This window comes from Gossypium hirsutum, chromosome A01 (assembly GCF_007990345.1).
Source record: "Gossypium hirsutum isolate 1008001.06 chromosome A01, Gossypium_hirsutum_v2.1, whole genome shotgun sequence".
Classification (NCBI taxonomy): domain Eukaryota; kingdom Viridiplantae; phylum Streptophyta; class Magnoliopsida; order Malvales; family Malvaceae; genus Gossypium; species Gossypium hirsutum.
Window position 1 is genome coordinate 112,322,781 of NC_053424.1, and position 17,549 is coordinate 112,340,329.

The 17,549-nt window shown below is 38.0% G+C and overlaps 2 protein-coding genes and 1 pseudogene across 2 annotated transcripts; all 3 read left to right on the forward strand.

Moving 5' to 3' along the window:
* The first annotated feature begins 469 nt into the window (after positions 1-469).
* Positions 470-2,337, forward strand: LOC121217885 (acetyl-CoA carboxylase 1-like; annotated as a pseudogene).
* Positions 2,338-3,733: 1,396 nt separating this feature from the next.
* Positions 3,734-13,054, forward strand: LOC107925841 (acetyl-CoA carboxylase 1). The gene is given in 21 exon segments (XM_041113641.1): positions 3,734-3,842; positions 3,912-3,986; positions 4,063-4,119; positions 4,255-4,359; positions 4,530-4,616; positions 4,736-4,927; positions 5,000-5,188; positions 6,196-6,306; positions 6,402-6,488; positions 6,592-6,768; positions 7,002-7,079; positions 7,172-7,181; positions 7,184-7,293; positions 7,468-7,737; positions 7,823-8,163; positions 8,501-8,738; positions 8,830-9,182; positions 9,290-9,503; positions 10,015-10,191; positions 10,306-12,459; positions 12,549-13,054. Coding segments are annotated over 21 exon segments (5,142 nt in total). The 5' UTR covers positions 3,734-3,782; the 3' UTR covers positions 12,606-13,054.
* A 1,359-nt stretch (positions 13,055-14,413) lies between these two features.
* Positions 14,414-17,449, forward strand: LOC107925851 (beta-glucosidase BoGH3B). The gene is made up of 7 exons (XM_016856584.2): positions 14,414-14,980; positions 15,529-15,671; positions 15,748-15,991; positions 16,065-16,169; positions 16,249-16,431; positions 16,624-16,828; positions 16,906-17,449. Exons 1-7 carry the CDS (start codon positions 14,444-14,446, stop codon positions 17,406-17,408), a joined length of 1,920 nt encoding a protein of 639 aa, XP_016712073.1. The 5' UTR covers positions 14,414-14,443; the 3' UTR covers positions 17,409-17,449.
* Positions 17,450-17,549: the final 100 nt, after the last annotated feature.

The window sequence follows — 17,549 nt, forward strand, 5'->3', positions numbered from 1 at the left end:
GGGAAACTTTAATTCGCATGTGTTTGGTTTAGAACTGAATTCTTAAGTTGATAACATTATTTTATCTAAAGTATGATTCTTTTGATCGTGTTCACTAAAATAAGCTACGAGTGAAAGGAAATAATTAAAGGTCTTAATTACGTCAAAATTCTGTTATTTGCGCCAAACAGAGCTTAATACATTCATGGGGTGTTTCGCTGCTAGTCCTATCAGATTTCTCTTTGGTTGGGGCTCGGTTCCATCATCCATGGTGTTGCTTGATGGAACTATTGAGTCATTTACACGTTTAACGAAACACTTCAATTCTCAAAGTCTCAATCAGATCAGACTACTCTTTTTCAAGTTCCCTCTTGAATTTGTTTAAACAAACTGAGAGAGTAACATTTAATTTTATTATTGGTTGATATTTGAGTCCTATCCTTGTTGGTGTGATTCTGAATATGCAGCATGTTAGAGCCAAAGGTCAGCTATGGCTGTGTTGGGCGTGGAAACAATGATACATAAACGGGTGTTGCCGATCAGGAGCCCTGCTACAATAAGTGAAGTAGATGAATTCTGCTATGCACTTGGAGGGAGAAGCCAATTCATAGTATATTAATTGCAAACAATGGAATGGCAGCTGTCAAATTTATACGTAGTATAGGACTTGGCTTATGAGACATTTGGCACGGAAAAGGCGATCTTGTTGGTGGCCATGGCCACTCCCGGGACATGAGAATCAATGCAGGCATATTAGAATTGCTGATCAATTTGTTGAAGTTCCTGTGGGACAAATAATAATAACTATTCCAATGTGCAGCTTATCGTAGAGGTGTGTTAGTAGACTCTTTTTCTGGCTTCAAACTTTCTTTTGTAGATGAATTGCCCTTTCAAGAAGCATTTCTGTTAAGTACAAAGGAATCTCACTACAGTTGGTATATCCTTGTTCTAAATAATAATTTTGCCCCAGATGGTTCTGACACATAGATTTCAGAGGCTTGTAGCTTTAAGCATTACTGTAAATCCTAGGGCATGAAACGAAAATTGATAAATAGAATGAGATTGTGTTCTTGTGCTTGCTAGTTATGGCCAACTTAAGCTAGTTCCCCACATAGTATGTTTAATCATATAAAACATGCTGCAATTCTATATTTTTGACAAATTATATTATGTGCTGACTCAGATGGCTGAGATAACACATGTTGATGCTGTTTGGCCTGGCTGGGGTCATGCATCAGAAAACCCTGAGCTCCCAGACGCACTGAATGCAAAGGAATAGTTTTCTTGGGCCACCATCCATATCTATGGCAGCATTGGGTGATAAGATGGTTCATCATTGATTGCTCAAGCAGCAGATGTGCCCACCCTTCCGTGGAGTGGCTCTCATGTAATTCTCTGTTGCCTGAAGGTTACCAATGCCCTTTCCACGCAGTTTTCATACACAATGCTACATTTCTGTTTCCAGGTGAAAATTCCAGCAGACAGTTGCCTAGTTTCAATTCCAGATGAAATATATAGTAAAGCATGTGTTATACAACAGAGGAAGCAATTGCAAGTTTCAAGTTGTTGGTTATCCTGCAATGATCAAGGCCTCTTGGGTGTGGTGGTAAAGGCATAAGAAAGGTTTGCTTCATTCATGAAATATTTGATGTTCTGTCCATGCAAATTTAATTCATTAAATGCTTTAAGTTAACCCCTTTAAAGTTACTGTACATATTTGTAGAAGTGAATTGATTTAATACATTCATATAACTTGAATTGGTTTGACTTTCTAGGTTCATAATGATGATGAAGTTAGAGCACTATTCAACAAGTGCAAGGTGAGTTCCAGGTTCACCTATATTATAATGAAAGTTGCTTCTCAGGTGGATTATCTGCTACAATCGATTTCAATGAATTAGCAGGAGTTAGATCTTTCTGACAAACCATTTGGGTATTCTTTCTCTTTTAGAGTCGCCATTTAGAAGTCCAGTTACTCTGTGATCAGTATGGAATGTCGCAGCTTTGCATAGTCGGGACTGTAGTGTTCAGAGGCGTCACCAGAAGGTATTTTTGTTTCTATTTAGAGGCTATTTTTGAATGTTAATTTTCTGGAACAAATGGGCCCGCAGCCAAAAAGTGTATGCATCTGTTGCATATATATATTCCCTTCAAGATCTGACATCATGGTCCTCATCTGAAATAGATTATGAGGAGGGTCCAATACTGTAGCTCCGTGCAGACTGTGAAAAGCTAGAGCAAGCAGCTAGAAGATTAGCTAAATCTGTTATTATGTTGGAGCAGCTACTGTTGAATACCTTACAGTATGGAACTGGCGAGTACTACTTTCTAGAGCTCAACCCTCGGTTACAGGTGTGATATAATGTTCTCTCCTCACTTCGGAACATGGCATATGGATTAAGCTGTCACATTCATGCAATTGCAATCATATTTGTACCATTTCAGTTTGCTTTATTCATTTAGTGCAGTTGTGCCATATATTAATTTTATATGCGTTTAAACGGATGTAAATTACAATGCTAACTGGTAGTTAGCACTTAGCAGTCTTGGCTAATTGGACCATTTGGAAAAGCATTCAGCTTATAACCAAAAATATGTGGTGATATGACATTTCTATGACTTGTTGGTGGGTTTTCTCCTGTTTTGGTGTGAACTTATCAGAAGGAATGAAAAAATTGTGATTTACAAGGTGAACAGTTCGTTGTTCATCATATTATTTAAAATTTTAATGTTTAAAATTAACTCCAACAGTGGAGCACCCCGTCACTGAGTGGATTGCTGAAGTTAATCTGCCAGCTGCCAAGTTGCAGTTGGGATGGGTATCCCTCTCTGGCAAATTCCTGGTATGATGTCAACATCCATTATTTATCCAAACAGTTTTAGCAGTTCATCTAAATCTGTAAATGATGTGTGTGTTTGTATGCTTGATTTGATTAGAAATACGGCGATTCTATGGAATGGAACATGGTGCGGGTTATGATGCATGGAGGAAAACATCTGTTGTCGCCACTAGTTTTGATTTTGACAAGGCAGGTCAACTAGGCCTAAAGGTCATGTGTAGCTGTGCGTGTTACAAGTGAGGATCCAGATGATGGGTTTAAACCTACGAGTGGAAAGTGCAGGTTAGACTTACTAGGTTTGAGAAAAATTGTACTTCAAATATTTCTTCTTCTTTTTTTCTTTCACTGCCTTTTCTTTCTTTTCTTAAGCTTGTATTAAGGTCCATGAATTTGTGCAGGAGTTGAGTTTTAAAAGCAAGCCAAATGTGTGGGCTTACTTCTCTGTGAAGGTAAATCTTTTAGTTTTGGCCAAATTAATGGTTGATTGACCCTTGAACTTACAACAACAATGCTGACAATAATAATTGATTTGCAGTCAGGAGGAGGCATTCATGAATTTTCAGATTCTCAGTTTGGTAAGTATTACACTGATAAATTTCTGCTTTTTTAATGAATGTTCTTAGACAAGAAATCCCTGTGCATATACATTATTGTTATAAAATCATTATTTCTGATAATAGTCTAATCGTACCTCAGGACATGTCTTTGCCTTCGGGAATCCAGAGCTCTAGCTATAGCAAATATGGTTCTTGGGTTGAAAGAAATTCAAATCCGTGGAGAAATTCGTACTAATGTTGATTATACAATTGACCTTTTACATGTAGGTTTATCACTTGAATAACCTTTTTTCTGTATAGAAATTTATTGCTTCAGGAACACTAATTTTTACCTGCTTAAATGCTTTACAGGCTCAGATTACAGAGAAATAAAATCCACACAGGTTGGTTGGACAGTAGAATTGCTATGCGAGTTAGAGCAGAAAGGCCTCCTTGGTATCTCTCAGTTGTTGGAGGAGCTCTCTATGTAAGTTCTCATGCATTAGAATTGATTTTCTGTTCATAGAATCCTTGTTTTACACTTTGTACATTGCAGAAAGCATCAGCGAGCAGTGCAGCTATGGTTTCAGATTATATCGGTTATCTAGAAAAGGGTCAAATCCCTCCCAAGGTACAGTGCTAAACCTGAGTTGCTTTTGTTATGTGGGTCTTTGTTAACATACTGATGCTGTTGCTCTTGATTGCAGCACATATCACTTGTGCATTCTCAAGTGTCCTTGAACATTGAAGGAAGCAAATACACGGTATGAATTTATGATAATGTCACTTTACCACCATTTTAAGGGTTTCTTTTCTAATTGGCAAGAACTATAGAGACTTTAGCTTTCATGTTACTGAACACATCATAGTTAACATTTTGAAAAAAAAAATGTACCCAGATTGACATGGTTAGGGGGGGACAAGGAAGTTATAGGTTGAAGATGAATCAATCAGAGATTGAAGCAGAGATACATACATTAAGAGATGGTGGTCTATTGATGCAGGCAAGAATTTCTCCCTTGAATGTTCAGAACGATTATTTTGCATGTTTTACTTTTGCCGATGTTTATTTCTCTTTTATTTTTCTAAAACCTCATATTACTGACCTTGGGATTATTATAACAAATTCTCTTCTTTTCTGGCTCTTCTAATGCTTAGTTTAAATTTATTACAGTTGGACGGGAACAGTCATGTTATTTATGCTGAGGAAGAAGCTGCTGGTACTCGCCTTCTAATTGATGGAAGGACTTGCTTGCTGCAGGTGCCACTTATTCCTTTCTTTCTTATGCTGCTTTACTCCAACTCAAGGGAAAAGCTCCCTTTTCCTTTTAACCACAAAATTAAGGTGTGATGGTATTTATGTTAATTTTCATTGCGCAGAATGATCATGACCCTTCAAAATTAGTGGCAGAAACACCATGCAAACTGCTGAGGTTTTTGGTTTCTGATGGTAGTCGTATAGATGCTGACACACCATATGCAGAGGTTGAGGTCATGAAAATGTGTATGCCTCTTCTTTCTCCTGCTTCTGGAATTATTCAAATCAAAATTTCTGAAGGTCAAGCCTTGCAGGTAAACTACATTTCTATATGGGAAATATAAAGGTTATATTTTTGTGGAAGTTAAGTGTCATTGATCTTGCAGGCTGGTGAGCTCATTGCTAGGCTTGATCTGGATGATCCTTCAGCTGTTAGGAAAGCTGAACCATTCCATGGGAGCTTCCCTGTACTAGGGCCTCCCACTGCAATTTCTGGCAAAGTGCATCAGAGATGTGCTGCCAGTATAAATGCAGCCCGCATGATCCTTGCTGGTTATGAGCATAATATTGATGAAGTAAGTGTTTCTCTATCCCATAGTAATATGGTCATAGGGATTAAATTGCACAAGAAATCAGCAAATATCTTCTTCAGTAGTTTTTTTGTCAACTTACCAAGTTCTCTTAATTAAATATCTCTTAAACAATGGGTGCATGGTTTAAGTTGTTAAGCATCCAACCTAAGCTCAATTGTAAATGGGTGTGGGGCCTAACATGAATATAAGACTTCTGGAACTCAATAGTCAACTGATGTGGATAACACTACGAACACTCCCCTCACACGTAGCTCTCAAAGCCTACATGTAGGCAACCTCCTGGGGTCAGCAACTTCACATGGTGTTAGCAGGAACAACAAAACACACCTTGGCTCTGTTACCAGATTAAGCATTCTATTTAAAACTAATATGTCAGAAGTGGTGGGACCCAACTTGAATATTGGATCACACCCAATACTTAGTAGATGCAGGATAACACCAATCAAAATTAACTTTCCACTCTTTTAAGTTTTTGCTAGTTCTTATATTATAACGAATTACATTTGCTAAGTGGTGTTGTTATCCCTCATTAAGTATTGGATTCTATGTGGCTTTATATTAAATCTACTGCCAATTGGTTTTAGGTTATATTTTGTTCTTCCTACTTGACTCCATGTGAGGTCGGTGACCCCATGTGAGATTGTCCATGTGTAGACATTGTGAGCTACTTGTGTGGTAGTGTTAAGTGATGTTACTCTACGACTAATAAGTATTCCACTTCCTGTGGTATTATTTTAAAGTTGAGCCCCTATTCCTACTATCAGTTGGTTTTAGGTTGGATGCTTAACAACATGAAAATGAAACTATTAAGTCAGAAATGGAAATAAATATATCCCAATAATTGCGATGCTATAATATCTACATATAACTCATGTTTAGAGTCACTTTTTAAACTTTGAAGAACTTTTGCTGAAAATAATGAATCTTGATTTGGAACTTAACTTTTGGATTTTGACTTGTGACATTAATTGGTTTGACATGTGTTACAGGTAGTTCAAAGCCTCCTAAATTGTCTTGACAGTCCTGAGTTGCCTTTCCTCCAATGGCAAGAATGCATGTCTGTTCTAGCAGCCAGGCTTCCCAAAAATCTTAAAAATGAGGTATATATGCTTGATTTTATCTCAGGTTTTTTTCTCTGGGTAGTGACTTTAGACCTGTATCTTTTGATCTGATTTTACTTCTTTAATTCTATCAGCTTGAATCAAAGTATAAAGGGTTTGAAGCTATTTCTAGCTCCATGAATGTTGACTTTCCTGCCAAATTATTGAAAGGAGTCCTAGAAGTGAGTTCCCTTATCCCACACTCCTAAGTTTGAAGTCCACTTTTTCCATCTATTTTTATTCTCTGGAAAGTTTTAACACATGGGGCACCTACTTTGATTGCAGCTCCATTTATCCATCTGTCCTGAGAAAGAAAGGGGATCCCTAGAAAGGCTTATTGAGCCATTGATGAGCCTCGTGAAGTCTTATGAGGGTGGAAGAGAGAGCCATGCCCGTGTTATTGTGCGGTCCCTTTTTGAAGAGTATCTATCTGTTGAAGAGTTATTCAGCGACAACATCCAGGTAACTTTTGTCTCAAAGGAAATTATGGTCATCATATTGTTAATAACATTACCACAGATGACTTTGTCATTATTGTTTGTATTGACAAGACTATTCTGAAGTATCAAGACATCAATTCAGATTTATATATCTTCAAGATCATATCTGCAAAGTCCAGTTACAGTCTTCAAGCTTTTGAGTGTGTATTATTTTGTTTGCAAGTTTAAACGAGTCTTTTCAATGCAATATCACAGGCTGATGTGATCGAACGTCTTCGACTTCAGTATAAGAAAGATCTTTTGAAGGTTGTGGACATCGTACTATCTCATCAGGTATTGATTTGTAAGATTGTTTTTTTTAATGTTTATTTTTCCTAATGTACATTATTCCATAACCATGCTATGCAATTTCTTTTGGCCTGCAGGGTGTCAAGAGTAAAATAAACTGATTTTCAGACTCTTGGAACAACTTGTTTATCCTAACCCTGCTGCATACAGAGATCAACTAATTCGGTTCTCTGCATTAAACCATACAAGTTATTCTGAGGTTCGTCAATGAATTAAGTTACTCATTTTAGCATATTCTAAGTTTATAATAACGAGTTTTTAATATTGTGTTCTTTGTATTCGTCATTTGGTTTTCCAAAATTCTCTTAATTCTTCCTTGTAGAAGATATTTGATTGTTTCATAGGGAGGCTGATTTTTTTAATTTGCATGCAGTTGGCACTGAAGGCAAGTCAATTACTGGAGCAAACCAAATTAAGCGAACTTCGCTCCAGCATTGCTAGAAGCCTTTCTGAATTAGAAATGTTTACTGAGGATGGTGAAACTATGGACACTCCCAAGAGAAAAAGTGCCATTAATGAAAGAATGGAGGCTCTTGTAGGTGCTCCTTTAGCTGTTGAAGATGCTCTTGTAGGCCTGTTTGATCATAGTGATCACACCCTTCAGAGGCGGGTTGTAGAGACTTATGTTCGGAGGCTATACCAGGTGATAGGTCTCAACTCTTACTATTTTTTCTTATGCTAGTTTGGGATTATCGCATCCTCATTTAACTGGTTGTATTTGTCATCAGCCTTATCTTGTAAAGGGAAGTGTCCGGATGCAATGGCATAGATCTGGTCTTATTGCTTCCTGGGAATTCTTGGAAGAGCATATTGAGAGCAAGAATGTGTCTGAAGATCAAATGTCTGATGAACCATTAGTTGAGAAACATAGAGAGAGGAAATGGGGAGCCATGGTTATAATTAAATCTCTCCAATTTTTGCCTGCAATTATCAGTGCAACACTGAGGGAAACAACTCCTAACCTTCATGAAGAAACTTCAAATGGATCCCTAGAACCAACTACCTTTGGAAACATGATGCATATAGCACTGGTGGGCATCAACAATCAGATGAGTCTACTTCAGGATAGGTATGTTTTCTTAACTTTTCCTTGTTTTGAAATCTGTAGCTGAACTAACATTGCTTCTTGTGAAAGCTTTCATTGTCATTTATAGTACCAGAAATTATGCAACTTGATGAACTCTAAAGTCAAAGTCTAATGCATATATGTTTAATTCAAATCTGATAATACCAAGATGAGATAAAGTTTGGTTGTATATAAATTCAAACTATTAAAAGTCCTACATTGGATTGGTCCTCTGTTTTTTCATCATGTTTGCTAAAGACACTATGTTTCTAACTGAATGTAGGGACAGAATCATAAATCATTGATTTTCTTAATCATCATCTATATTTACTACTTGCAGTGGTGATGAGGATCAAGCTCAAGAGAGAATCAATAAGTTAGCAAAAATACTTAAAGATAAAGAGGTAGGGTCAAGTCTACGATCTGCAGGTGTTAGAGTCATTAGCTGTATCATACAGAGAGATGAAGGGCGAACACCTATGAGGCACTCGTTTCATTGGTCAACTGAAAAGCTCTATTACGAGGAAGAACCTCTTTTACGCCATCTAGAACCTCCTCTATCCATATACCTTGAATTGGTTTGCTATTTGAACTTCTGTTCCTTCATTTTCCTTCAAAGAAAATATTAATATGCACCTTTAATCTGATAGTTATTAAATCTTAATCCAGGATAAGCTTAAAGGTTACCAGAATATACAGTATACACCATCACGTGACCGCCAGTGGCATTTATACACTGTTGTGGACAAGCCAGTACCAATTCAGAGGATGTTCCTCAGAACACTTGTCAGGCAGCCTACTTCCGATGATGGGCTTACAGCATATCGGGGACTTGATGTTGACATGATGCGTAGTCAGTCAGCTATGTCTTTTACGTCAAGGAGCATCTTGAGGTCCTTAATGGGTGCAATGGAGGAGTTGGAGATTAACATGCACAATGCAACTCTAAAATCTGACCATGCACATATGTATCTTTGCATCTTACGAGAACAACAGATAAATGATCTTGTGCCTTACCCCAAGTAATTAAGCCAATATTAAATTTCTAGTGCCTTTTTTTCCCTCCTCTTCCTTCCGCATGGTCGGTGAGCATTTTATAAATTTTCTTACATTTGAGATATTTCACCAGGAGAGTTGACCTAGATGCTGGACAAGAAGAAGCTGGAGTAGAGTCAATCTTAGAAGAACTGGCTCAGGAACTTCATGCATTTGTTGGTGTAAGAATGCATAAGTTGGGTGTTTGTGAGTGGGAAGTAAAGCTCTGGATGGCATCATCTGGACAAGCAAATGGTGCTTGGAGAATTGTAGTGACGAATGTGACAGGCCAGACATGCACTTTACATGTAAGTTTTTATCTGGTTAATAGTAGTGCTTCAAGAATTCTCCTACGGGATCTAGCTATAGTGCTTATATATGGAAGAGAGAGAGGGAAAAGTTTTCTCCCACTAGCAACTTTTTTGGTTTGCAGAGACATCATACACCATAGCTTACAAATCTTAATGACAGCCAAAAAATGGTTAAATTGTGAGGAACCATAGACCACAAATGTTGCATCTCTTTTGATTTTTCTTTTCTTTTCCCTCCCTTTTTTCCTTTATGTAGTGCTCTTTCTGATTTATTTACATATTGAGATACGTGGTTTCAATTAAAAAGAAAATCCATATATTACCTTTTTCCTTAGATCATTTAGCAGAAATGCATTCATGTTGCTGAAAGATATCCAGCTGTATGGTATGAGAACCATACATCACTATCCAACTAGAACCAGTCTAAATCTCAAGCTCAATGAAAATGGAGTTCTCATGAATGAATTTAGGCCATATAAAAAATAATATTGCTGTGTTGTACTTTCAGATATACCGAGAACTAGAAGATACTAGCAAACACAGAGTCGTATACCATTCTCTTTCTGTAAGGGGTCCTCTGCATGGTGTACCAGTTAATGCTCAATATCAGGCTTTGGGTGTTCTTGACCGTAAACGTCTATTGGCAAGGAAAAATAATACCACTTATTGCTATGACTTTCCATTGGTAAGCACAGTGCTATGGGCATACAGTGATATTGGCTGTTTGTTCTTTTCCCTTTTTATGCTCTGAATCCATAGCAGATGAAAGCTATATTACTGACTGCGGTATTACTTGTAGGCATTCGAGACTGCCTTGCAACAGTCATGGTCATCCCAGTTCCCAGGTATTAAAAGACCCAAAGTTAAACTTCTTCCTAAGGTTATGGAGCTTGTATTTGCTGACCAAAAGGGTAACTGGGGCACTCCCCTTGTTCCGATTGAGCGCCAGCCTGGACTCAATGATGTTGGCATGGTAGCCTGGTGCATGGAAATGTTCACTCCTGAGTTCCCTTCTGGAAGAACAATATTAGTAGTTGCGAATGATGTGACCTTCAAAGCTGGTTCTTTTGGCCCAAGAGAGGATGCATTCTTCCTTGCTGTAACTGATCTTGCCTGCAGTAAGAAACTGCCTTTAATTTATTTGGCTGCTAACTCTGGTGCCCGTATTGGGGTAGCTGAAGAAGTCAAAGCCTGTTTTAAAGTTGGTTGGTCTAATGAATCCAGCCCTGAGCGTGGTTTTCAGTATGTCTACTTAACTTCTGAGGATTATACTAAGATTGGATCATCAGTCATTGCACATGAGATGAAGCTGGCCAGTGGAGAGAGCAGATGGGTGATAGATACCATTGTTGGGAAAGAGGATGGTTTGGGAGTTGAGAACTTAACTGGTAGTGGGGCCATTGCTGGTGCATACTCTCGGGCATACAAGGAAACCTTTACCCTAACATATGTGACTGGTAGAACTGTGGGAATTGGAGCTTATCTTGCTCGTCTTGGCATGCGGTGCATACAGAGACTCGATCAACCCATTATTTTGACTGGTTTCTCAGCATTGAACAAACTTCTAGGTCGTGAGGTGTACAGCTCCCACATGCAACTTGGTGGACCTAAAATCATGGCAACAAATGGGGTTGTCCATCTCACCGTTTCAGATGATCTTGAAGGGGTGTCAGCCATATTGAACTGGCTAAGTTGCATTCCTCCTCGTATAGGTGGTCCACTTCCCATTTTAAATCCATCAGATCCTCCAGAAAGGCTTGTGGAGTACTTACCTGAAAATTCGTGTGATCCTCGGGCCGCTATTTCTGGTGCTTTAGATAGTAGTGGCAACTGGAAGGGAGGTATTTTTGACAGGGATAGCTTTGTGGAGACGCTTGAAGGTTGGGCTAGAACAGTTGTGACAGGAAGGGCAAAGCTTGGAGGAATCCCTGTAGGAATAGTTGCAGTTGAGACACAGACGGTGATGCAGGTTATCCCTGCTGATCCAGGACAACTTGATTCCCATGAGAGAGTTGTCCCTCAAGCTGGACAGGTATGGTTTCCAGATTCTGCTACAAAGACAGCTCAGGCAATAATGGATTTCAATAGGGAAGAGCTTCCGCTTTTCATTCTTGCCAATTGGAGAGGCTTTTCTGGTGGGCAAAGGGATCTTTTTGAGGGCATCCTTCAAGCTGGATCAACCATTGTTGAGAATCTTAGAACATACAAACAACCTGTCTTTGTGTACATTCCCATGATGGGTGAGCTCCGTGGTGGGGCATGGGTAGTTGTGGACAGCCGGATCAATTCAGATCATATTGAAATGTATGCTGAACGCACTGCTAAGGGTAATGTACTTGAGCCAGAAGGAATGATTGAAATCAAGTTTAGGACAAAGGAGCTACTGGAGTGCATGGGCAGGCTTGACCAACAGCTTATAAACATGAAGGCAAAACTTCAGGAAGCAAAGAGCAATGGAGCCCATGCACAGATGGATTCTCTGCAGCAGCAAATAAGATCACGTGAGAAACAGCTTTTACCAGTATACACCCAGATAGCCACTAAATTTGCCGAGCTTCATGATACTTCTCTGAGGATGGCAGCGAAAGGGGTAATAAAAGAAGTAGTTGACTGGGATCGCTCACGATCTTTCTTCTATAGAAGATTGCGCCGGAGAATTGCTGAGAGTTCTCTGGTCAAAATTGTAAAAGATGCTGCTGGTGATCAACTGTCGCATAAATCTGCAATGGACTTGATCAAGAAATGGTTTTTGGATTCCAGTGTTGCAAAGGGAAGAGAAGATGCTTGGGTTAATGATGAAGCTTTCTTTTCATGGAAGGATGATCTGGGAAATTATAGTGAGAAGCTACAAGAACTGCGGGTCCAAAAGGTATTACTTCAGCTTACGAATATTGGCAATTCATCTTCAGATATACAAGCTCTACCTCAAGGCCTTGCTGCCCTTCTAAGCAAGGTAAACCATCCAACTATCTTTTCTTACTTTTACAGCATTCTTGTTTATGTCTCTCAGAACCTATTGATAAATGTGTTAATCTAATGCAGATGGAGCCATCAAGCAGAAAACAAATGGTTGATGAACTTCGTAAGGTGCTCGGTTGATTAAATTACCTATAAGATCCTGGGTTTTCTCATTCTTCTGCTACTTGCATTAATATTTTGGTAACTTGCTGCCACACCTGGCGTGGATCTTCTGTAACAATTCACGTAGCTTCATGAGAAGTGGTGGTGGCAGAGTCCTTGGTGCAGCCGGTAGCTTTTGTAAGTGTAAACTTAGCAGGTTGTAGTTGATACGAGTATTAGATTTTGTGCCGCTAGGAAATCATTGGGCAGTCTCAGTTTGATGTGTTTGCTGCAGATGTGATGAAACTTTGCTCATATATTTTTAATTTTTGTAATAATGTGTAGGGAAGTATCAATTATTCCTACTTGTGAATGCAAATTCTTTTAGGGTTGAGGATATTGTGCCACTTTGCTTGTTCTGCATTGTTGGTGACTTGGCTTTGATATTTTTTATCATAGACAATAAATTTGGCTAGTAAATGCTCCCACTTTCATCCTTCAGCACATGAAATGTTACATTTTCATAGGAAATTTATAAAATATACAACGGAAGTGGTTGTCTGAGTTTGAACCTGACGATTACATATGATTACATTTGAAATATCTTCCTCTCTGGTGATAATTATTTCTTGTTGCTTTTCTTCTTTTCTCGTTCTTTCTTCTTCAAGTCTTGGATCCTTTTCTTCTCTTTTTCTTTCTTCTTCTTCTCCAACTCTTGAATTCGATTCTTCATAACTTTCTCTTCCCTCCTTTTCCTCTTTTCCTTTTCTTCTCTATTCATTCTCTCCTCCTTGGCCCTCCTCTTCTGCTCTTCTTTTCTCTCTTTTTCCTTTGCTTTCTTTCTCTTTTCTATCTCTTTCAGCTTTTCTCTTGTGAGTTGTCTTTTCACACTGAAACACATTGGGCTGTATTCTTTGCAAGTACTCTTTCTCTTTCAATGTTGAATTATTTATAAATGGTTGTTTAGCAAACTTTTGGGGTTTTATCCATGAGTTGGTTTTCTCCCTTTGTTCTTATCATATTAATATTAATTACCCATTGCCGTCCAAAGGCCAGCCATTGTCTCACTTTTTGACTCCATACAATCTATTTGTATTCTTATTGTATATTGAAAATAAGGTTTAAAGCTAATTTTGGGCTTTTGAGCTATATTTGGTTTCTCATACTTAAACTATAATTTTGTTAACGGTTCATTCTAGTTTTTATAATAGCATTAAAAAAACTGGTTAACATGTGTTGTCGACAAAATGTGCAACATGATACCTTTAGCCATTAAGAACATGACTCATTGTACTCAAATATATTGAAATTAATATATGCAAAAATAAAATAAAATTTCAGCTTGCATATTAAGTCCAAATTAACTCTAGACTCAATTATCACTAAAAATGAAGAAAAGATGCAAATTATCGACAGAACATACTAAATGACACTAACATAATAATTTAGTTCGAAATCAAGCTCAAGTGTGAAAGTAAACTAAACTTTAGCTTCAGAGAGTGGCCGAAATCTTAGACAAGATTTTTGTTTGTTTGCTTGTGGAGAACATGTAATAATGCAGTAGCTAAAAGATGAATATACTGCAATTTTTTGTTCTAATAATAGATAATAAACCCTATCACTTTTAGGATGCCATAGTTAGGCTTAGGATTAAGTAAATTCATGGTACATGGTAGAGGCAGACACTTTTTACTTTAATTGATTTAGTAAACAATTTCAAAGGTTGTTTACATGTCCATGCAAAGCGCGGAACAGTTATCTAATCTTTTTTAATTTTGGAATTTCTTTACATTTTATTCGTTGTTGGAAGACATTACAATCTATTTATATATGCTCTATTAACCTAGTAACTAATCATACTGGTTCCAGTGCTTGAAATGAAATCTAATACAACGATGAGCAGAAAGTCAGTTTCCCTAGTGGGACTTGTGATACTGTGCTGCCATGCTTCACTGACTGAGCAGCGACTGCAGGGCATATTCAAAGATCCAAAGGAACCAATTGACGAAAGGGTTAAAGACCTTTTGGGGAAGATGAACCTAGAAGAAAAGGTCGGGCAAATGACGCAAATCGAACGTAAAAATGCGTCGGCAGAAGTCCTCAAGAGTTACTTCATTGGTAGTGTCTTGAGTGGTGGAGGAAGTACACCCAAGGTAAACGCTACTGTGAAAGAGTGGGTGGACATGGTGAATGGCATGCAACAGGCTTCTCTTTCCACTCGTCTTGGTATTCCAATGATCTATGGAATTGATGCTGTTCATGGCCATAACAATGTTATGAATGCAACCATTTTCCCACATAATGTTGGCCTTGGTGTAACCAGGGATCCCCAACTTCTTAAAGAGATTGGAGCTGCAACTGCACTCGAAGTTCGAGCCACTGGCATTCCTTATGCTTTTACCCCCTGCATTGCTGTAAGCAACATAATTAATCCTTGGGTAAATTACACCATTAATCATTAAAATATGAATATGTTTTTTTGTTTTGGTTAGCGATCTATTCAAAATTTTTCATTTAAGTAACTCGGCTATTAAAATGTTATATGACTTTCTTTCCCCTTCTTTTTTACATTTTAGTTTTTTTTTATCAAACAGCTTTAAATGTCAGGTATCTGCAAATCAAAATTCAAACAGTTTTTTCCTCGGATCTCCGACACTTACCATCAGATTAACTTAGATTTAAGGTATGTTTTACTAATCGCTAATCATCTAATCATTGCTTGAAGCTCACAGGAAGAATTTTTTCTTAAAAAAAATATTTATCAACCCAGTGACTTTTAATAAAAACTTGACTTAAATGAAGATTTTTGAATAGTTTAATTTTAAATTGTAACTATTTTTAATTAAGTGATTAAATAATAAAAAATTACTTATAATTTAATGATTAATGGTGCAGTTTTCGTTAGTCATTTTCAAAAACAAAAATCATATTGACATTTACAGGTGTCTATATATATATGTAGGTTTGCAGAGATCCTAGATGGGGCCGATGTTATGAGAGCTATAGTGAAGACCACAGAATTGTCCAACAGCTGACTGAGATCATCGATGGGTTACAAGGAGAAGCCAAAACTGACATGAAGGGCATGCCATATGTTAATGGGAAGTATGTAAACAACTGATATTTATATATATTATATCATATTAATCAATGATTTGATCATTGTGGTATATGATGTTAGAACAAAAGTAGCAGGTAGTTCCAAACACTACGTTGGTGATGGCGGCACCGTCAAAGGCATTAACGAGAACAACACCATCGTGGACGACTCAGCCTTGTATGGCATGCATATGGCTGCTTACGTTAATTCAGTAGCCAAGGGTATTGCCACCATCATGGCTTCTTATTCAAGTATTAACGGAGTTAAGATGCATGCTCATAAACAGCTGCTTACAGACTACCTTAAAGGCAAACTTGGTTTCAAGGTTAAAACTAATTTTAGCACATTCATGAGCCCAGATTATGATGTTTCTTACTTAAATTTTATGAATATGGCAGGGTTTCATCATCTCGGATTGGGAAGGAATCGACAGGATCACCTCTCCCGCACATTCCAACTACAGTTATTCAATTCAAGCTTCAATAAATGCTGGTATTGACATGGTCAGTTGCAGACTTGTAGGTGTTATATGTTATTACTTAAAAAACTATATTGTTTGAGGGTCGCTGATATTGCTTCCAGGTTATGGTTCCTTACAACTACACAGAATTTTATGATGGCTTGATTGATTTGGTTAAGAAGAATGCAATTCCAATGAGCCGAATTGACGACGCCGTGTCGAGAATATTGCGTGTTAAGTTCGCCATGGGACTCTTTGAAAATCCCTTAGGTGATTACAGTTTAATTAACGAGGTTGGGTCACAGGTGAGTTGTTGCATTGCACAAACTATACAACAGGTTTTAATGAAACCTTGTTGTATATTTAAGGATGAAGATTCGAATTGAAAAACTGAATTTAGGTTTAATCGAATTGAATTATTTGAATTATTTGGTTTTTTCCATTCGACCCAATATTCAGCTGTTTCTTTCAAAAACCAACTAAAACACTCACTGCAGAAGCATAGAGAATTGGCAAGGCAAGCAGTGAGGAAATCACTTGTACTATTGAAAAATGGAAAGCCAGGAAATCCACCTATTTTGCCTCTCCCAAAGAATGCTGGCAAGATAGTTGTTGCAGGATCCCATGCTAACAATTTGGGCTATCAGTGCGGTGGTTGGACTATAGAATGGCAAGGAGTCAGTGGGAACAACTGGACTGCAGGTATAGTTATCATATATAATTTTAAAACAAAAACATAACATACACCATATACTCTACAATTCAATTGTATTGAGCAGGAACCACCATCCTGGACGGCATCAAAGCCACTGTTGACAAACGCACCAAAGTGGTTTACAAGAAGAAACCTAGCGATACCTACTCTAGCAAGGGAAAGATGGACTATGGGATAGTGGTGGTTGGTGAGGTACCTTACGCAGAGACAAATGGTGATAGCCAAAACTTGACCATCCCTGCTCCAGGTCCGGCAGTGATCGAGAACGTTTGCAAGGAAACCAAATGCGTGGTTATCATCGTGTCAGGGCGTCCGGTTGTGATAGAGCCATATGTTGACAAGATAGACGCCCTGGTAGCGGCTTGGCTACCTGGAAGTGAAGGACAAGGGGTGGCTGATGTCCTATTTGGTGACTATGGATTCACAGGCAAGCTAGCTCGTACTTGGTTTAAGAGAGTAGATCAGCTTCCTATGAATTATGGGGATCCCAAATATGATCCACTTTTTCCTTTCGGTTTTGGACTTGAGACTAAGCCCATCCCTCCCACTAAAAAACCTGAGTTATAAATAAAGAATAAATGATAGATAAACCAGCTTTAGTTTTTTTTGATAATTTTCCTTTTGGGTAAATCAAGTGTCACTGACGGAAAAGAAAAAACACCATTGCCTCTTCTCACAACAATAGAGGATGATGTTTGTGTTTAGCTG

Coding starts and splice junctions, on each gene's coding strand:
- LOC107925851 (XM_016856584.2), top strand. CDS start 14,444: ATGAAATCTAATACAACGATGAGCAGAAAGTCAGTTTCCCTAGTGGGA. Junction 14,981..15,528: donor CTTTTACCCCCTGCATTGCT/GTAAGCAACATA, acceptor ATATATATGTAG/GTTTGCAGAGATCCTAGATG. Junction 16,829..16,905: donor TGGGAACAACTGGACTGCAG/GTATAGTTATCA, acceptor TGTATTGAGCAG/GAACCACCATCCTGGACGGC.